This window comes from Poecilia mexicana, unplaced genomic scaffold, assembly GCF_051168715.1.
Source record: "Poecilia mexicana isolate PSO_F unplaced genomic scaffold, ASM5116871v1 scaffold_5, whole genome shotgun sequence".
NCBI lineage: Eukaryota > Metazoa > Chordata > Actinopteri > Cyprinodontiformes > Poeciliidae > Poecilia > Poecilia mexicana.
The window spans coordinates 25639323-25658937 of NW_028263374.1; the positions used below are offsets into that span (position 1 = coordinate 25639323).

A 19615-nucleotide genomic window follows, 5' to 3' on the forward strand; every position below is an offset into this window, starting at 1 on the left:
CCTGACCAAATACATTAGATTAATGTGCTTTTCAGGAAACCCGCATTTATTAATTAAAACTTTAAAGTCTTTTTCATTAGTTTGATGCAAATTTCCTTTCTGAGTAGCAGAATTTCGAAAATGAGTTATAATCCTGTAACTGCACAGAAACGCAAGGAATATATCACCGTGTAATGAATCGCTATGAATTTCACTTTTCGAATTGAATAACTTTTAATTAATAAACGTTTTAGGGAATTCTCCACCTACAGTACAAAGGAACAGGATCTTGAGTCAAGGCAACGATAAAACTTTCCCAAATGGTATTAAATCACACGTTACGATGTGACTCTAATAAATGTGTTTAGAATTCGGAAATTTAACGGAGACTGAAACGTGTGTCTGAATGTAGTTATTCTAACTGTTTACATTGGTTCATCCGGACTCTTTCAGTCGGCCGATCTTTCTCGAAGCTAGGGCAGGAAACATGATATTTCTGGTTCACAAGTAGTTGTTTTATACAAAAGGGCGTTTCTACAAAAGAATCGACCGCTTTCCGTTTTGTTTCCACTGCGTTTTAAAAAAAAGGAGAGAAACAGAACAGGTGAGATCGGCTGTATTAGAACTGAGTGAAAAACAGCATGAAGTTACAGGACAGACCCGCCCTCTTGTTTTGATTTGAGATTTGGATCAAACTAAATAAAGTTGCGCATATCTGAGGTATTTCTTACTAAAATGAATACAGGTTAAAATTTTACATTTAAACGGTTGTGTCTTGTTTTAACCGAGGCGTACATACAGGTTAAAATGAAGCGGGGCCGCAAAAATATGTGCTTTTAACTTCCACGTTTATGTCAACGTGAATGGTTTGGTCCTGGTTTGAACTTGAACGTTGACGCAGACGTCATTTAAACGGCTGATACATTCACTGTCAGTCTGACGTTTCACTTCTCGAGTCATTTAAAAATCAACACCGGGTAAGTTAAATATTAAAAAGCTTAGTTATTAACGCGCTGTAATTTTATGTGTTTATGTTTAAAGTCTCCTCTTTAGTATCTGAATGTGTCTGTTTACACAAACTTTATTCACTTTGAGAAAACGGATAGAAATTACTACGTCCTATTAGTCCTGGATTTGGAAATGCTTGAATCTAACTAAACTACAGAATGAAAAGTTAGTTGGTTAATGGTTAATGTGTTCACCTTGTGCTAAAATCGTTTTTAACGTTGACACTATTGAATTTTGCTAACTTTGCAGCTCTTTTACTAATTCTGTGGAGGTTGCTGAAGTATTGTACACTTATCATTTGCAAAGTATTAATTTAATAAGAGTTCGGTCATTTTATTGACCGGCTTCAAACTCTAAAGAATTTGGCCCTGAATGTAACACCGACACACAAGAGCAAAGGGGAGAAAGTTAGCTTACAACTAACTTTTAGAATAACACCATCTACTGTAGCTTTAAGGTGCTACTGAAAGCTAAAGAGTTATTTTTCAGTTGGCTGACCTCCAATATTTTATTTTTATATGTAATAAAATACAGTATAAAATGTTAAAAGTTGTAATAATTATTTGATTCAGTATTGTTTTAGTAAACAAAATAGTTTTTCATTGACCAACATTGGCCCTGTTATATTATTTAATAAATGTATTTATATTACTGACTCAAAAGTTTTCTCCACATTGAAACATATGCTATAGTTAAGATCCATTCAAATGTATGACATAAAACCCATTTGACTACTAACAATGAGAGAGAAAGACACAAATCTATAGATACCTAAATTCGATTAGTCACAGCTGTAAGTACCTGTTTCCACTAATTATCCAGTTATGTCTTGTTAATGAGGAAAATAAATGTTGGCTGCTGCAGAAATGTCTGGTCAAAGAGAAGAGCCCTTTGATGGTTCCCCAGCTGACCTTCCCAGTCTGGAAAAACTCGACTCTCCTACAGGTATGTGAAGCTTTATTAGAACAGCTCCTGTCCTCAGACACCTTCAGAGCCTATTAGTAATTGAATTACTACTACTACGGCACTTTTAATTATCCGTGGATGTGCGTGTGTGTGTCTGTGTGCATCAGGGAGTCCACCCACTGCCTCATTATCCAGTCTGATGGAGCTGGAAAACTGTGTTTCCAACCTGAGCCTTGCACATGAGATAGTGGTGAACGGAGACTTCTGCATCAAACCAAAAAGCCCTCCCACTGACAGGCAAGATGCATTCAACCAGTTATTGCTTCACAAATCAAAACTGTTGCGTTAAATTAAACAGTTGCTTCTGTTTTAGCCTGGAGGGCAGGGTGACAGACATCATTCACCAGGCGTTTTGGGACAGTCTGCAGGAACAGCTGAGCAGCGATTCCCCAAACTACAGCCAAGCAGTTATCCTGCTGCAGGAGGTCAAAACTGTAAGTTTTCTTTAATTTGAAGGAAACTTTTTGAAAAGCCAACCTTTATTAAGATGACAGCCTGTCTTCCATAACAGGACAGGCTAAATCTCTGAATTAAAAAAACAAGCATTATTTTTAACATTATTTTGTTTCAGCTGTATTAAATACTGACTAAACAAAACAAAAAAATTGTTTTCTTAGACATATTTATAAAATATTACATGAAAGGAATAAAATATGTAAAACACTCAATCCCCCATGAACAGAGATGTTTGTACAGAAGTACCGTCTGTGATTATTCCGGAAGGAATGTTAAAAGTGCATTCATTCAAGACAGAACTCAAAATTAACCGTGCTTATAGGCGTCATGTTTTTTCCTGCGTTATGCCCTTTGCTTGTTCTGTCATCGCATCCTCACCTTCATACCACATCAGTAAATTCTGAATGAGAAGTTGACGATTCTCCGTCATGCAGATTGGTTGAATGATTGCTATTAAGATGATAACTTAAGGAGCTTGTCGAGTGTTTATATTTCAAAACAGAACCGCATAAAGTGCATTTTGCAGCATGCACCAGACTCTGTTCTGACAGATGACTCTTTCCGCATTCTGGTATGGCTCCGCCATCTTTGTTTCTTGATCCTTCTCTTAAGGATGACCAGCGTTGCCCTCTTCTGGATGGCGATGAAACTACAACACTAAAAAAAACATCTAAATGGATGTTATTAGGATTCATGGATATAATAATCCATGAATCAGCAGTTAATTGTAAATCAATTAACTGTTTGCATCCATAATTCAGAGAATCAGAGATGATTTACGATGAGGGTTTAATAACAAACATTTCGGTAAAACTACAGCAACACATCTTCTGTTTCCTTTCAGATGCTTGGGTCACTGCTGCTGCCTGGTCACGTCAGGTTGAGGACTCAGCTGGATGAAGTTCTGGACATGGAGTTGATCCAGCAGCAGGTCCAACATGGAGCGCTGGACCTCCACAGGCTGGCAGGATTTGTCATAAACATGATGGCATCTTTATGCGCTCCTGTGCGTGACCCCGAGGTCAGGGCACTGCGAGACCTCAAAGAGCCCGTGGAGCTCCTTCGGTAAGCAGCGTGATCTGTCACATTTATGTCAAAAAAACAAATGCCATAAAATATAACAAAAAGATTAAAAATATGTCAGTCCAATCATCACTGTCACTCCTCTTAAACACATTTCACATTTTGTTACAACAAAAAGCCATTCACAAAACTCCATCGCATTTAAACTGAGATCATCTTACACACAGATAAAATGTGTTTATAATTAGGTGACTTGAAGTTAATGGGTTGCACTGGATTTTATTTACTGTAGGTGAATCATAGTATAGGGGGCTGAATGCAAATGCACACTTTTTAGATTTTTATTCCTGAAAAAGGTTGAATACTGTGTGCCATCTCCTTCCACCTTCCAATTATACACTACTTGGTGTTGGTCTGCTGCATAAAATCTCAATAAAATCCATTGAGGCTGTGCTTTTAATGAGACAAAATGTGAAAACCTTCTATAGATATGAAACCCTTTTCCAAGGGACTGTCAATAAAAAAGTAAAAGTAAGTAACCTTTTCCTCCAGGGGTATCTTCCGCGTCTTGGGACTGATGAAGAGCGACATGGTTAACTTCACCATCCAGAGCCTGAGGCCTCATCTTCTGCAGCAGGCTGTGCAGTATGAGAGAGCCAAATTTCAGCAGATCCTGGACAAACAGCCAGGTGAAGGGGGGGAAATCTATCTTTGTTTCACTCCTCCGTTTTAATTAAGCAGTGACAGAGATATATGTAGATGGCATAGGTGACTTTGAGAGGGAAACATTTACGGTAATTTAATGTCTCGGTATTCAATTAAACAGATTCTGACCTCTGTCGCACTAAATCACCATCCTCCACTTTTTTATCTACCAATGCCCTGTGTGAGAAACTGAGCTAGCAGTCACACAGATATTTAAAGTAAAACTAAAGCTACTGATTAATAAAACAGCTTCCACTTCTATTGTTTTACTGCCTCTTCAGATCACAAGTAAGTTTTGTAAAAAATAAAAATAAATAAATGTATATCTGTATTTGAGGCACAACTTCTCATCTGTAAGCTCTGGAAATGGCAGTAACAACCCAGCCAGCATGGATAGGTGGGCCCCACTTGGGTTTGATGTGGGCTACATGGGTTATGAGTGGGCATGGGTTTTATCTGGGCTAACTGTATGGGACCGATATGGTAACCTAAAATGGGGCCCACTTGGGCTGGCCCATTTGGGCTAAACATATGGGCCCCATTCAGCATTAATGTGGGCTAACTGTGAATGGGGCAGAAGTGGGCAACACTATGTGGGGCCCATGTAGTTTCGGTATCACGGGCCCAACATGGGAAGCCCATGTGGGCTGACCACATTGAACCCACATGAGATAAGTATGGGCTGACCGTACATGGGTTGGACCTGGGCATGCCTATGTAGGCCCCATTCCTTTTTTATGTGGGCTAACTGGGGATGGGGCAGAAGTGGGCAACACTATGTGGGGCCCATGTAGTTTCAGTATCACGGGCCCAACATGGGAAGCCCATGTGGGCTGACCACATTGAACCCACATGAGATAAGTATGGGCTGACCGTACATGGGTTGGACCTGGGCATGCGTATGTAGGCCCCATTCCTTTTTTATGTGGGCTAACTGGGGATGGGGCAGAAGTGGGCAACATTATGTGGGGCCCATGTAGTTTCGGTATCACGGGCCCAACATGGGAAGCCCATTTGGGCTGACCACACTGAACCCACATGAGATAAGTATGGGCTGACCGTACATGGGTTGGACCTGGGCATGCCTATGTAGGCCCCATTCCTTTTTTATGTGGGCTAACTGGGGATGGGGCAGAAGTGGGCAACACTATGTGGGGCCCATGTAGTTTCGGTATCACAGGCCCAACATGGGAAGCCCATGTGGGCTGACCACACTGAACCCACATGAGATAAGTATGGGCTGACCGTACATGGGTTGGACCTGGGCATGCCTATGTAGGCCCCATTCCATTTTTATGTGGGCTAACTGGGGATGGGGCAGAAGTGGGCAACACTATGTGGGGCCCATGTAGTTTCAGTATCATGGGCCCAACATGGGAAGCCCATGTGGGCTGACCACACTGAACCCACATGAGATAAGTATGGGCTGACCGTACATGGGTTGGACCTGGGCATGCGTATGTAGGCCCCATTCCTTTTTTATGTGGGCTAACTGGGGATGGGGCAGAAGTGGGCAACACTATGTGGGGCCCATGTAGTTTCAGTATCACGGGCCCAACATGGGAAGCCCATGTGGGCTGACCACATTGAACCCACATGAGATAAGTATGGGCTGACCGTACATGGGTTGGACCTGGGCATGCGTATGTAGGCCCCATTCCTTTTTTATGTGGGCTAACTGGGGATGGGGCAGAAGTGGGCAACACTATGTGGGGCCCATGTAGTTTCGGTATCACGGGCCCAACATGGGAAGCCCATTTGGGCTGACCACACTGAACCCACATGAGATAAGTATGGGCTGACCGTACATGGGTTGGACCTGGGCATGCCTATGTAGGCCCCATTCCTTTTTTATGTGGGCTAACTGGGGATGGGGCAGAAGTGGGCAACACTATGTGGGGCCCATGTAGTTTCGGTATCACGGGCCCAACATGGGAAGCCCATGTGGGCTGACCACACTGAACCCACATGAGATAAGTATGGGCTGACCGTACATGGGTTGGACCTGGGCATGCGTATGTAGGCCCCATTCCTTTTTTATGTGGGCTAACTGGGGATGGGGCAGAAGTGGGCAACACTATGTGGGGCCCATGTAGTTTCAGTATCACGGGCCCAACATGGGAAGCCCATGTGGGCTGACCACACTGAACCCACATGAGATAAGTATGGGCTGACCGTACATGGGTTGGACCTGGGCATGCCTATGTAGGCCCCATTCCTTTTTTATGTGGGCTAACTGGGGATGGGGCAGAAGTGGGCAACACTATGTGGGGCCCATGTAGTTTCGGTATCACGGGCCCAACATGGGAAGCCCATTTGGGCTGACCACACTGAACCCACATGAGATAAGTATGGGCTGACCGTACATGGGTTGGACCTGGGCATGCCTATGTAGGCCCCATTCCTTTTTTATGTGGGCTAACTGGGGATGGGGCAGAAGTGGGCAACACTATGTGGGGCCCATGTAGTTTCGGTATCACGGGCCCAACATGGGAAGCCCATGTGGGCTGACCACACTGAACCCACATGAGATAAGTATGGGCTGACCGTACATGGGTTGGACCTGGGCATGCCTATGTAGGCCCCATTCCATTTTTACGTGGGCTAACTGGGGATGGGGCAGAAGTGGGCAACACTATGTGGGGCCCATGTAGTTTCGGTATCACGGGCCCAACATGGGAAGCCCATGTTGGTTGACTGCATAGAAACCAGATAAGTATGGGCTGACCGTACATGGGTTGGACCTGGGCAGGAAAATGTAGACCCTAATCCTATTTTATGTGGGCTAACTGGGGATTGGGCAGAAATGGGCAACACTATGTGGGACCCATATGGGCTGACTGCATTGAACCCACATGACATAAGCACGGGCTGACTGTACATGGGTTGGGCCTGGGCATACATATGTAGGCCCCATTCCATTTTTATGTGGGCTAACTGGGGATGGGGCAAAAATGGGCAACACTATGTGGGGCCCATGTAGTTTCAGTATCATGGGCCCAACATGGGAAGCCCATGTGGGCTGACCACACTGAACCCACATGAGATAAGTATGGGCTGACCGTACATGGGTTGGACCTGGGCATGCGTATGTAGGCCCCATTCCTTTTTTATGTGGGCTAACTGGGGATGGGGCAAAAATGGGCAACACTATGTGGGGCCCATGTAGTTTCAGTATCATGGGCCCAACATGGGAAGCCCATGTGGGCTGACCACACTGAACCCACATGACATAAGCATGGGCTGACCATACATGGGTTAGACCTGGGCAGGAAAATGTAGACCTAAATCCTTTTTCATGTGGGGTAATGGGAAAATTTTTTTTAAATCTGATTAGACAATGTGGTTACCCTGTCACTTTTAAACTTTTTACTATATGTCAAAAGCAAAAGCTGCAAGAGCAAGATTATAAAAACTTTGAAAAAAATTATGAGATGTCAGATTGATGGCCTTTAGCTAAGGAAATTGTTACTCAGTTGGCCTGTATTGGAGCTGATAAAAGGTAAATTGTTGAAGCAATTGTATAAGCTTTCTACAAAATGAAAAGCTCTCCTTGGATGGTTACCTCGTCTTGGAGGTCATAAAGAGGTATTGTATTTGAACCATGCTCACTACATGATTTCTGTGTCTGGCTCATTTACTAACACCGACATTACACTAGGGTTCCAGAAGACCAAAATATGCTTCAATGCTTTATTTTTTAAACCAGTTCAGTATTGTTCAAGCTACACTTTGAAGTCCTAGCATTTTACTTTTTATTATTTTACACTAGAACAGTCCAGATGTCCTAACATTTTTGTGACATTATCTGTTAAATATGCATAATCTTCTGCTGCTCACTCAAAATAGGTAATGGTTCAGAGTGGACTTTTGTCCTTGCTTCTTTTTTTAAATGTAATTTAATTTTATTTTATTATCAATAGGATGTTCAGACATCCAAAGTGTTCATTGCAGCTTTTTCACAGAAGGACTTAATTCTTATTTGGAGAAATAGTTCAGATCAGATCATCGTGAATTACAAAATGTTTAGAAAATGAATTCAAACAAAACTCAAGTGAGAAAGACAAGAGTAAAATTTTTAGCATCTGTTTTTTCATCTGTAAACATTTTCCAAGTTGTCAGCATAAATAAAATAAAAAAACTAAACATTTCTATTAATGATTATTTTTTATATCTTTTAATCTTTTTTCAATAATCTTTTTAACCTTTTTGTTCATTTTTTTCTCTGGCACCGTTGCCAATAAAGGTTGGTGAATTGAAGTAGATACTTTACACATCCACTAAAGAAAGTAGTTCCAAAACACATTTGAATAAGGACGACTATATTTATTTATTTTTATTGAGAAAATTTGTGAGTGCTACATCGGTTTTACATTTGTTAAACCGATGTATTACTCTCAAAATTAATCTCGTGTTTCTTGGAGAACGTACAATTGTTAACTGCGGATGGATATGCGGTTTCAAAATCAAACGTAGTCCCATCAGTCCGTTGGCGTGGAGTCTGCAGGTTCGCTGGCCTTCTACTAAAGAATCTGTAAGTACACGTCTGTTTTGTCTGTATTGTATCAAATTTTAGGGAGAGATTTTAAATCGCTAGTTAAAACATTTGTTGCTCGTAATGGTTCGGATGACCGGAGTACCCCGAAAGACCTAATTGTTTCTTCTTTTTTTTGGCTTTTTTTTTGTTTTTCTTTTAGGTGATTTTTTTTATATTGTTAAAACACACACAATAAGTCATTTGCCATTATTGAGGTAAGAATATTTGGATGCAGAGCGATTTCAAACTGTTCTGGGCCAGATCATTTTCAAATACGCTGCGGCGCCATTCACCGGTAAATTTGAGCGCCAACGCGGCAGAATAAAATCGGTTCACTAATGAATCTACGTTGCTAGCGGAGGTTGCTTTTAAAGTACCTTGACACGATAAAACCACTTACATTATTTATAAAGAGTAACTACTTCGCTTTCATTCTGTGTACATGGGTTTTTAACAATCTTTCTCGCAGCCAATTAAGCCAGCATGCATAGCTGGGATCCATTAATTGTGCATTTTTAATTATTATTATATTTTTTTCTTCATGAAACTGCATTGAATCGTGTCGTTATGGGCTAGATAGGTAATGATGAATGGGCATGGGTTTTGTCTGGCCTAACTACAGGAGGCCCATATGTTTAACCTAAAATGGGACCCATATTGTCAGCCCATTTGGGCTAAATGTAGACTGTATTCAGCATTATTGTGGGCTAACTGAGAATGGGACAGAAATGGGCAACACGAAATGGGGCCCATGTGGTTTCAGTATATTTGGCATAAAAGCTTTTTTGTAAATAGAATGAAGGCATAGTAGTAAATATTTTAAAATCATGTTTGTTTTATTGTGTAAGTGACATTTTAAAGCGTTTTATTCTGTCATCGTTTGACTGCAAAAAACATGACAAGTGGGTGTTTAGGTCTCAACTAGCCATTTGTTTGGTCAATGCAAATGGGAGCTTTAGATTTACCAATGTTTTAATACTTTTTAAAAAATTATTTTCTACAGACTACTATGGAGAAGCGTGAAGAAGGCTTGCAAGGGCAGAAGTGACATCAGATCTTCAAAGAGATAATGATATTCCAGAAAAGCGACGTAGAAGGTAACGTGGAACAGGGACTTCTGTAACACACAACTCTAGATCAGTGGTTCTTAACCTGGGTTCGATTGAACCCCAGGGGTTCGGCGGAGCCTCTGCCGCGGAGGGAAAAAAAACTTGTGTAAAGTCGTGATGCGCCGCTTTGCCATCATTTGCTGCGGAGGATCACGTTACATTGCTTAGCCAATCAGTGCTGCGGAGGAGCGCAGGGATGGGGCAAGGAGGGGGGGGGGGGGTTCGGTGAATGCGCATATGAAACTGGGGGGTTCGGTACCTCAAAAAAGGCTAAGAACCACTGCTCTAGATCTTCTGTCTCCCTGGTTGTCATTTGAGCTGCTCTCAGTTCTTTTACCCATTTGGTTCTCCTTGCTTTACTTTTTCCTTCTAATCCTTCAAAATTTATTGACTTAAATTGATACAGACATTAACAATTGGCATTTTGTTCATGTATAAAAAGTAAGCTTATAAACTATATATGTGTGAAACAATATATAGCTTATAACAAATCAATTAATAAAAACTAAATGTATCATGTGTCCTGATTTTAAAATGTTGTCTTGTAATTGTCATTATACTTAAGGTTGTCATGGTTGCAGAAATTGGAGGAGGGTCCTTAGATGATGCAGTACAACAAGCTGTGCGATTCCTCATGTCCCCTGAATTGGCCCTCCAGTTCAACCTGTTTGGCCGACATAGGAAACAAGTTCCGGGACCTGCGTCTCTGATGTTTTGTATGGTAAAGATCAGTTTTTATATTCACGTTTTTTCTTGAACATTTGTTAATTTTGGTTGTCTTATGCCTTTTGTTCATTTTTAGTAATCTTTTTTTTTTTTTTTTCTTAAGATTAAAAACTGAGACTTCAATTTTTGGTTTAATTCACATAGTATTCTTTCACTGTGCTCTCAAGAACTTAAAGATTTGATTGCTGACAAAATTTGAAGGTAATATTGTTTGCATTTCAAACAGTATTAACAAAATATACAAGACCATGATAGAACCTTTATGTCAGTAGTTGATTTATATACATTAATATATTTTAAATTTACAATAAGAATATATAGTGTGTGTACTAGGGATGCTCCGATCAGGTTTTTTGCTTCCAATTCTGATACCGATCACCCATGGGGCTCATCTCTGCCGATCATCTGGATTGGCTGTTATTTTTTCACTTTAGGTATAAATGATAACATGTTATCTGGCAAAATTAAAAAGTCTGCGCAGTGTGACGGAAAGAGTAGATCAGCTGCACACACAGGCTGCGAATGAGATACAGGTGATCTGCAACAAGAGGCCGTGATCAGCGATCACCAATCAAACACATTTTCACGGAAATTAACCGATTATGATTGCTGATCGATCTGCACACCTCTATGTACATAATAATAATGACTCCAGAGTGCTTTGATTTTGGCAGATCCCTGCAAGCATTTCTGCCCCTTGAAGGGGAAGAGATGCACATTTCATTAATGTTACATTGTACTAAAAGTAAAACACTAATGCAATTTCTACCTTTGCTTGTTTTTTAGGGGCACTTAAAAGAAATGGATCCATCCACGGAATCACACAAAGATACGGAAAAGGCACTCGAAGTGGGTTACTGGAGCCCCGGACAGAGGTGGAAATAGAAAAGTTAGAGCGACTAGAGCCAGCTCAGACTCAGGTGGGCAGGTTCCAAGATGGACAGTTACAATGATGTATGAGAGCTTTCAAGTGTGGCATATAGGTTATTAAAAATATTTGACAAAAATGTAGTGTGAAAGAGCTATGTAGGTGTGTGTGTGTGTGTGTTGATATATATTTATATGTATTTATATATAGATGTACAGATCTATCTATATAGTTGCATATCTAGATATAGATCTATATACATTTATGTATCTATACATATTTACATAACTAGATGCATAGTTATCTAGATAACAAGATATAGTTATTTAGAAATATAACTAGATATATAGATCTATATATATAGAGATAAATATATATTTACATAGCTAGAAATCTAGTTATATAGATAATTATATATCTACATATAGATCTATGTTTATACATTTGTTATATTAAACTAGTTTCTGTTATTTTCAAATCTGCCATATGAATAATTTTGTAGATTTCTTTTGCCAGTGCATTTCTTGTGGCATCATTTGCTCTGTGTCAATAAAGCTCTTATAATTGACGAGTTAAAAAAACTGAATATTTTAAATTACCAAATAAAAACCTTGACCAAAAGACATTTTTCATCTCTTTTTCTTTAATGCAGGTTTTGTGCTAAAGCATTTTAATACTTTGGTTTGTTGATTAAGATTGTATATCTATTAATGTAATTCACTTTCAGGTTAGGTGAGAAAGACCCCATTGTTCCTACTGGAATGAGGCATCTGGGCCCCACTGAAAACCCAGTCAGCACCCATTTAAATCTACCTGGGCAAACCCATGTGGGGCCACCATGGAACCCGTGGACAAACCCACTTGGTACCCATATTCTAGCCCAGTTTAGACCCAGTTGGGGCCCAGGTAAAAATGAAAGCTCCCAAGTGGGGCCAAGATGGGCCTCATGTAAGTTACCCATCTGGGCCCCACTGAAAACCCAGTCAGCACCCATTTAAATCTACCTGGGCAAACCCATGTGGGGCCACCATGGAACCCGTGGACAAACCCACTTGGTACCCATATTCTAGCCCAGTTTAGACCCAGTTGGGGCCCAGGTAAAAATGAAAGCTCCCAAGTGGGGCCAAGATGGGCCTCATGTAAGTTACCCATCTGGGCCCCACTGAAAACCCAGTCAGCACCCATTTAAATCTACCTGGGCAAACCCATGTGGGGCCACCATGGAACCCGTGGACAAACCCACTTGGTGCCCATATTCTAGCCCAGTTTAGACCCAGTTGGGGCCCAGGTAAAAATGAAAGCTCCCAAGTGGGGCCAAGATGGGCCTCATGTAAGTTACCCATCTGGGCCCCACTGAAAACCCAGTCAGCACCCATTTAAATCTACCTGGGCAAACCCATGTGGGGCCACCATGGAACCCGTGGACAAACCCACTTGGTGCCCATATTCTAGCCCAGTTTAGACCCAGTTGGGGCCCAGGTAAAAATTAATGAAAGCTCCCAAGTGGGGCCCAGATGGGCCTCATGTAAGTTACCCATCTGGGCCCCACTCAAAACCCAGTCAGCACCCATTTAAATTACCTGGGCAAACCCATGTGGGGCCACCATGGAACCCGTGGACAAACCCACTTGGTACCCATATTCTAGCCCAGTTTAGACCCAGTTGGGGCCCAGGTAAAAATTAATGAAAGCTCCCAAGTGGGGCCCAGATGGGCCTCATGTAAGTTACCCATCTGGGCCCCACTCAAAACCCAGTCAGCACCCATTTAAATCTACCTGGGCAAACCCATATGGGGCCACCATGGAACCCGTGGACAAACCCACTTGGTACCCATATTCTAGCCCAGTTTAGACCCAGTTGGGGCCCAGGTAAAAATTAATGAAAGCTCCCAAGTGGGGCCCAGATGGGCCTCATGTAAGTTACCCATCTGGGCCCCACTCAAAACCCAGTCAGCACCCATTTAAATTACCTGGGCAAACCCATGTGGGGCCACCATGGAACCCGTGGACAAACCCACTTGGTACCCATATTCTAGCCCAGTTTAGACCCAGTTGGGGCCCAGGTAAAAATTAATGAAAGCTCCCAAGTGGGGCCCAGATGGGCCTCATGTAAGTTACCCATCTGGGCCCCACTCAAAACCCAGTCAGCACCCATTTAAATTACCTGGGCAAACCCATGTGGGGCCACCATGGAACCCGCGGACAAACCCACTTGGTACCCATATTCTAGCCCAGTTTAGACCCAGTTGGGGCCCAGGTAAAAATTAATGAAAGCTCCCAAGTGGGGCCCAGATGGGCCTCATGTAAGTTACCCATCTGGGCCCCACTCAAAACCCAGTCAGCACCCATTTAAATCTAACTGGGCAAACCCATGTGGGGCCACCATGGAACCCGCGGACAAACCCACTTGGTACCCATATTCTAGCCCAGTTTAGACCCAGTTGGGGCCCAGGTAAAAATTAATGAAAGCTCCCAAGTGGGGCCCAGATGGGCCTCATGTAAGTTACCCATCTGGGCCCCACTCAAAACCCAGTCAGCACCCATTTAAATCTAACTGGGCAAACCCATGTGGGGCCACCATGGAACCCGCGGACAAACCCATTTGGGGCCCATATTGGCAGCCCACTTTTATCCCATATGGGGCCCACATGGGTATGCTGGCTGGGAACCTGCATGGGAAAAAAGAGCAGAGTAATTTTACCTGACAGAAACAATATGGTTGCCATCTGCAGTCATAATAAATAAATGATAATTTTATTGAAAAGTTTATTTATTTCAGTAACTGTGCTCACTATGTAAAAAATACCACATAGTCTATTTATACACACAAAATTATATTTTAAAGCCATTTTTTTTCCCTGTCAACTATGATTTTTTTGCTGACAGTAATGAAAATGAAAATACACCATTAATGATTAGAGCATTACATCACACAAATAAAAAGACATCAATACATTAATCATTAATTTTTGTTTCATTTGCCTTTTAGATTTTTTCTAATATTGCATAAGAAAGGTTCAAATGGTAAAATGAAAAATCTGCAGGTGAATGTGCCAATTTTTTAAATCCATTTGATGGATTTAATGGATCCATTGAGAATAATTAATGGAATAGAACAATTGATAGCTAAAACAATGTTTAATTGCAGTCCTATTCTTGTGCTGTAAAAAGCTCATCGGAGAAAAACATCAAGATGTCTCATAGTTGTCCAATAGTAGAAATGTTTTGCTGTGAACATTATAAAACCTCTTGAAAGCATGACCTAATCTGAATCTGTATAATCCAAAAAAACTCAAGAGATCCTCCGCGATGTTTGCAGCACAGTTTAATTGTGTGTTTTATTTAAGCATGTCCCTCTTCTTGTCTCAGCTTCTCTAGACAACACAGCTGCTTGGCTTGTGGCGGCAGCGTCCGAGGAGGCGGCGGCGCTCCCAGCTCACTGTGACTCTCCCGGTCCTGACAGTCGAGCTCTCCCCAGCGCCACTGCTATTCTCAACCGCGCCTACATGCATCTGCTCCACTGGGACCCGCATGGCCAGAAATATCCCGAGGTCAGCGACAACTCAGAAAATTACACCTTTCATTACACTATGTGATATTTTATTGATTGTGGGGGGAATATTCAGCTGCTCTGTGCACTCTTCCTCACCCGGCGGCATGTTAAAGCATGTGACAGGACACTGGAGCTCTTGTAGAACAGCAGCTCCGAACCCTTTCATTACACGTATCAACACGGCAACGTCGGATGAAGTTACAAACTCGCCGATCAACATCGTGTCCGCTCCGCATACTTGGTCTGAATTCGTCTAGAGCTTAAAGTCACTCACGGCAACGAGGTGACCGTGTTTTGCAGAGCATGCTGATGGACCGGTCCCGCCTGGACGCTCTGAGCCAGCAGCTCCAGATGTTGGTCCTGGAGGCCTCCGTGTTGCTCCTGACCGCCACTCAGTGTCGGGGCGTCACTTTCTCCCTGCAAGGGTTTGTAGGTAAACTCAAGCAGACGATCACTGCCCTGCTGGAGGGCAGTCACACCAGGTAAGAGAAGGACTGGGTGATGCATGTACTGGCTGTCGTGGAGAACAGGTATTGTATGAGATGGACACCAATGGAGGTGACAGGAGGCAACGAGGTTGTCAGGACAGATCCAGCTAACCTCATTCTTTCTGTTTAAGAATAGCCTTGCCATTATTATTGGATGGCAGTAGACCAACAACTTTATAATCCTACTATTTATTAATTTATCGCAACAGGCTTTTAATTAATCAAAATGTCTACCCCCGAAATTAGCGATCTGCATAAAAGAATGAATTTCTATATGCCTGATAGATTTGAGCTGTTGCATATTTTAATGCTAGTTTCTGTTTCTCCAGGGAAGCTGACCTGAAGAGGGCCCTGTTGGAGCTCAGGGAGGCGGTGCTGCAGCAGGTGAAAGAAGCTCTGAGCACCCAGGGGGGAGGAGAGTTTCCCAAGGAGAGCCAGGATCTGCTGAGAGGACAAATATCTGACCTGTGGAAGAATAACAACCCGGTCCGCTCACTTATAGGTCAGGCAAGATTCCAAGAGTAGTTATTTTCCAGGCACTTACTGGTTTATTCTGGTTGTTCTCCTTAATTAAAGTGTGGTGCAGAAAATGCAGATACCTTAATGGGAAAATGGATCAATTTCAAGCTACAGAAAAGAAAAAAAAATGCCTTGCACAGAAACTACTGGGCTGGAATATTAATCACTTTTGTCCTGATTTACTGCAGACTTTCATGCTATCTCCCATAAACAGATTCTTTTCTGTTTATATGACTGCCACACACCTCAATTTGAGCTCTCTGGCTAAAGTAAGCACTATTAGATCAATGTGTTCAAATCTAACTCATTTCTAGCCTCTACAGGTGTTCCCCAACGTTCTGTCTTCAGTCTTTTCCTGTTTATCTCCTTTCTTTTTTTTAAATATCTTCCTGAAAATGTTATATCAATTGAGTTTAACATTCAAATGACACTCAAATCTTCAAACCTCAAATCCCTGTTTCTGTACAAAACATGTTATTTCTCCTCCAACTTTCTCAATTTAAGCGGCGATTAAACTGAGATTTTAATCAGCTATTCTCAAAATCTCTTTAACTCCCTTCCTTTAAAGTTCCTAAGACAGTTTCAGTTTGCTTACAACTTTGCTACATACTTTTAATTATTATAAAACACCAGAATCTCTTCCAGTAGTTATTTTGCTCCTTTGTCCTTTGGCTTCCATTGGATGTGTATTCACTCCATTTATAACTTTGCATCTGTGCATGTTTTCGGTTCTGTCTGCATTAAGCTACCTTGTCAAATAAGGAAGTCCATAAGTGCCACAGTCCTCTAAAAAAATTATAAAGCAAATATTTACATATTTAAATAATGATAAAAAAAAAGAAATCTTTTAATAAGTTAGAAATTTGAATTTTAAGTCACCATATCTTCAAAACAATTTTAAGTATTTCATTTTTTCTGTGCTACGGTCTATCAAAATAATTCAGATTTTCAAATTGGCTTGTCAAATAGACCTTAAAATCTGATTGGTTGACTTAACAGGCAGACCAATGACCACTGAATTTAGAAAAATGAGGCTTTCGGGTGAAATAAATTCCTAACAATCATAGAAATTCAAATATTTTTGTTTGCTTTTAAGGTACATTGATTTAATTTTTTTATTTATTTTTCTACATTTAATTTTTCTTTACTCTTCTAATAAAATATTGACATGTGTAAGAGTAGAGACAAATTTACTTATACAACAGATGTATTTACAATTTAATTTAAACTACCACATATAAATGTGTTTTGAAAAACTAATTTTTTCAGTTGTAGAACTTTTGACCCATTTTAATGTTGTTTGATCTTGCACTTGCTCTGTAAACCTTTGGCATCTTAACAGGCTTTTAAATGAAATATATTATTAATGTTTGTTAAAAGCTTGTGTTTAGGGACGCACAATTTTCCCCCATCAGAGAAGCATGACTTGAAACCAGCCATTTTCTTTCTTAGCTAATGGGAGAAAATAGCTAGCACTTTTTATGTTTCTCTTTCAGTGTTTACGTGCTTTCAAACTTTGATGAAAGCCTCTGCACAGTTCTGACTTTCTTCCATTTTTCTCTCTGTCCAACACAGGAGAAAGAGTTCGGGGCTTCCTCCTGGCCATGCTGCAAGGCGGCTCGGCTAAAAGGCGTCCAGAGCTGCCGTTTCCCCTCGGGCTGGTGAGTTCCGAGCTCACAGAGTTGGGGACGGCCTTTGGGCGAATTGTCCACTTCAACCGAACCGTCTTCGGTCCCTTCTACGCACCCATCCTCAGGAAGCTGCTGCTGCCGTCAGGAGAGAGTGAAACTGGGGAGGACTCGCGCTGAGCCAAAAAACCCCCACAGTGACATGATCATAAGCTAACATTTTGTTACAATTTTGCTTTTTAATTATGAGTGTCGGGTGAGATGAAAATCTGTAAATCTGTGTTGCTGAACTTGTTTAGTTATATTTAGAGTGTACAGAAACTGAATATTTTCTCAAATGTCAGGACTAAAGAGTGAGTGAAAGCATAAGGCAGTTACTGAATTCTAGCAAATTTGTGTTCATAAAACAAGAATATATGTAGCAGAAATAAATAGCAAGAGATCAAAATGGAAAGACAAAAATATATGCTAAAATATTATAAATAATATTTTATTCAGTGCTTTACCTTGTTTGCTGTTGATGAATGTTTATGTATGAATTACCAAAGACATTGGGCACTTTTCTTTTATTTCTTTTTATTCTTCTTTTGCACCTTTGATTATAAACCAGATATATATACTGTTATAAGGGAATTGTGTAAATAAACAGGATTTTATTGGGAAACAAAATGCTTTTTTTTTCCTTTTTCATATTTCACAGCCATTCAAACATCTCAAATTACAGAACAAATAAATAAAAATACATGAATCTCAAACAAATACTCTTAGAGAAAAACTATATTTGAAAATAATGAACTGAGTAAAATAAATATCCTACAGATGGCCTTCATAATAATGTGTGGTGCTTTATTTTGGGGTTTCTTTGTAGTAATAAAATAAGTAATACAGTTTGTTTATATTTTGTTTCTTTTCTTGGCCTGCTGCTTACTTACAACGTTCCAGACTGAGAGCCATGATCAACGATTAATGTGAAAATGTGTAAAGTGCTCATTACGTCTTTTCACTTAAGAAAATGAACTTACACTTATATTCTTTAATCTTCCACAGTGAAGCAGTTATATTTATACTTTTAATGAGATTTTTGAAATTGATAAATATATATCTTTAAGTTTATTTTAATAATAAAGATGTGGTGTAAAGTACCTTCAGTTTGTATTAGTTTTAGTCGCATTTTTGGGTTTCGTTATGAAATTGAACCTCGGGGCCTGGTGGTCTGCAGGGAATCATTTAGACCAGACAATCATCTGAGTTACTTGGTGCACTCATCTCTGCAGAACTTGATTACGTACCAAAATGGTACTTTAACCTCTTTGAAGAGCGGTTTTGGATCTTGGATCCTTGAAAACAAAACAAACAAAAAATAAATGAAACAACGTGAATAGGACACCAACCTCAGTAATGAGTTCATTATTAAGTCTACAGTGATAAATTACTAAGATTTTTGGAAATTAAAGATATCCACATCAAAATGAGGTGTTTTATAAAAATAGTGGAATTCCTTTGTCATCAGCTAATATAAGTTTTCACAGCTTTGCTTCCGATTGGTTGATCAGTACCTCGTGATGGCTCATGCCCTGAAACTACATTCAATGAGATGGATTTGTAATTTCAGACAGAACTGTCAAGAGGACGAATCAACCTTTCAAAATTTTATTGAATTATACTTTTCTTTCTTTACTTTATATACTATTTTATGTTTGTCTTTTTTGTATGAAGTTTCTGCAACCTTTTGTTTTGTTCTTCCTCTGTACATAGAGTGGAGGCTCTGTCAGCTTCAGTAAGTCAAATTATTTGGAGAGGTTTTATGTTTAATATTAGTAAAGTGGTTCCACCAAGACCCAAAAGAAACCTCCAGATGGCAAAACACCTGCAGTAGAATAGATGCCTTTCTTGTGGTTAGTATAATGTATTTATTGTTCTTTGATGATACGTACATTAAAATCTTGATGGAAATATTAATGCAGATTTTTTATTTTATTTTTTACCATAATCATTTGTACTTAGGAACAGTACATAGGAAGTGAGTGTTGTGCAATTGGCTTCCTCTATAA

At 40.5% G+C, this 19615-nt stretch overlaps 1 protein-coding gene and 1 long non-coding RNA gene across 2 annotated transcripts; both read left to right on the forward strand.

The window, feature by feature from the left end:
- Positions 1–869: 869 nt before the first annotated feature.
- On the forward strand, positions 870–18233 carry LOC106918245 (T-complex protein 11-like protein 1). The gene is made up of 10 exons (XM_014987840.2): positions 870–956; positions 1852–1932; positions 2061–2190; positions 2267–2387; positions 3254–3474; positions 3985–4121; positions 14746–14927; positions 15230–15411; positions 15747–15919; positions 17512–18233. The coding sequence occupies exons 2-10, from the start codon at positions 1854–1856 to the stop codon at positions 17742–17744; spliced, it is 1458 nt and encodes a 485-aa protein (XP_014843326.2). The 5' UTR covers positions 870–956; positions 1852–1853; the 3' UTR covers positions 17745–18233.
- Positions 7954–11516, forward strand: LOC148159723 (uncharacterized). Its single transcript, XR_015762887.1, has 4 exons — positions 7954–8671; positions 9678–9771; positions 10349–10504; positions 11296–11516. It is a non-coding gene; the product is annotated as an uncharacterized LOC148159723 (long non-coding RNA).
- Positions 18234–19615: the final 1382 nt, after the last annotated feature.

Coding starts and splice junctions, on each gene's coding strand:
- LOC106918245 (XM_014987840.2), top strand. CDS start 1,854: ATGTCTGGTCAAAGAGAAGAGCCCTTTGATGGTTCCCCAGCTGACCTT. Junction 2,191..2,266: donor AAAAGCCCTCCCACTGACAG/GCAAGATGCATT, acceptor CTTCTGTTTTAG/CCTGGAGGGCAGGGTGACAG. Junction 14,928..15,229: donor ATGGCCAGAAATATCCCGAG/GTCAGCGACAAC, acceptor CGTGTTTTGCAG/AGCATGCTGATGGACCGGTC.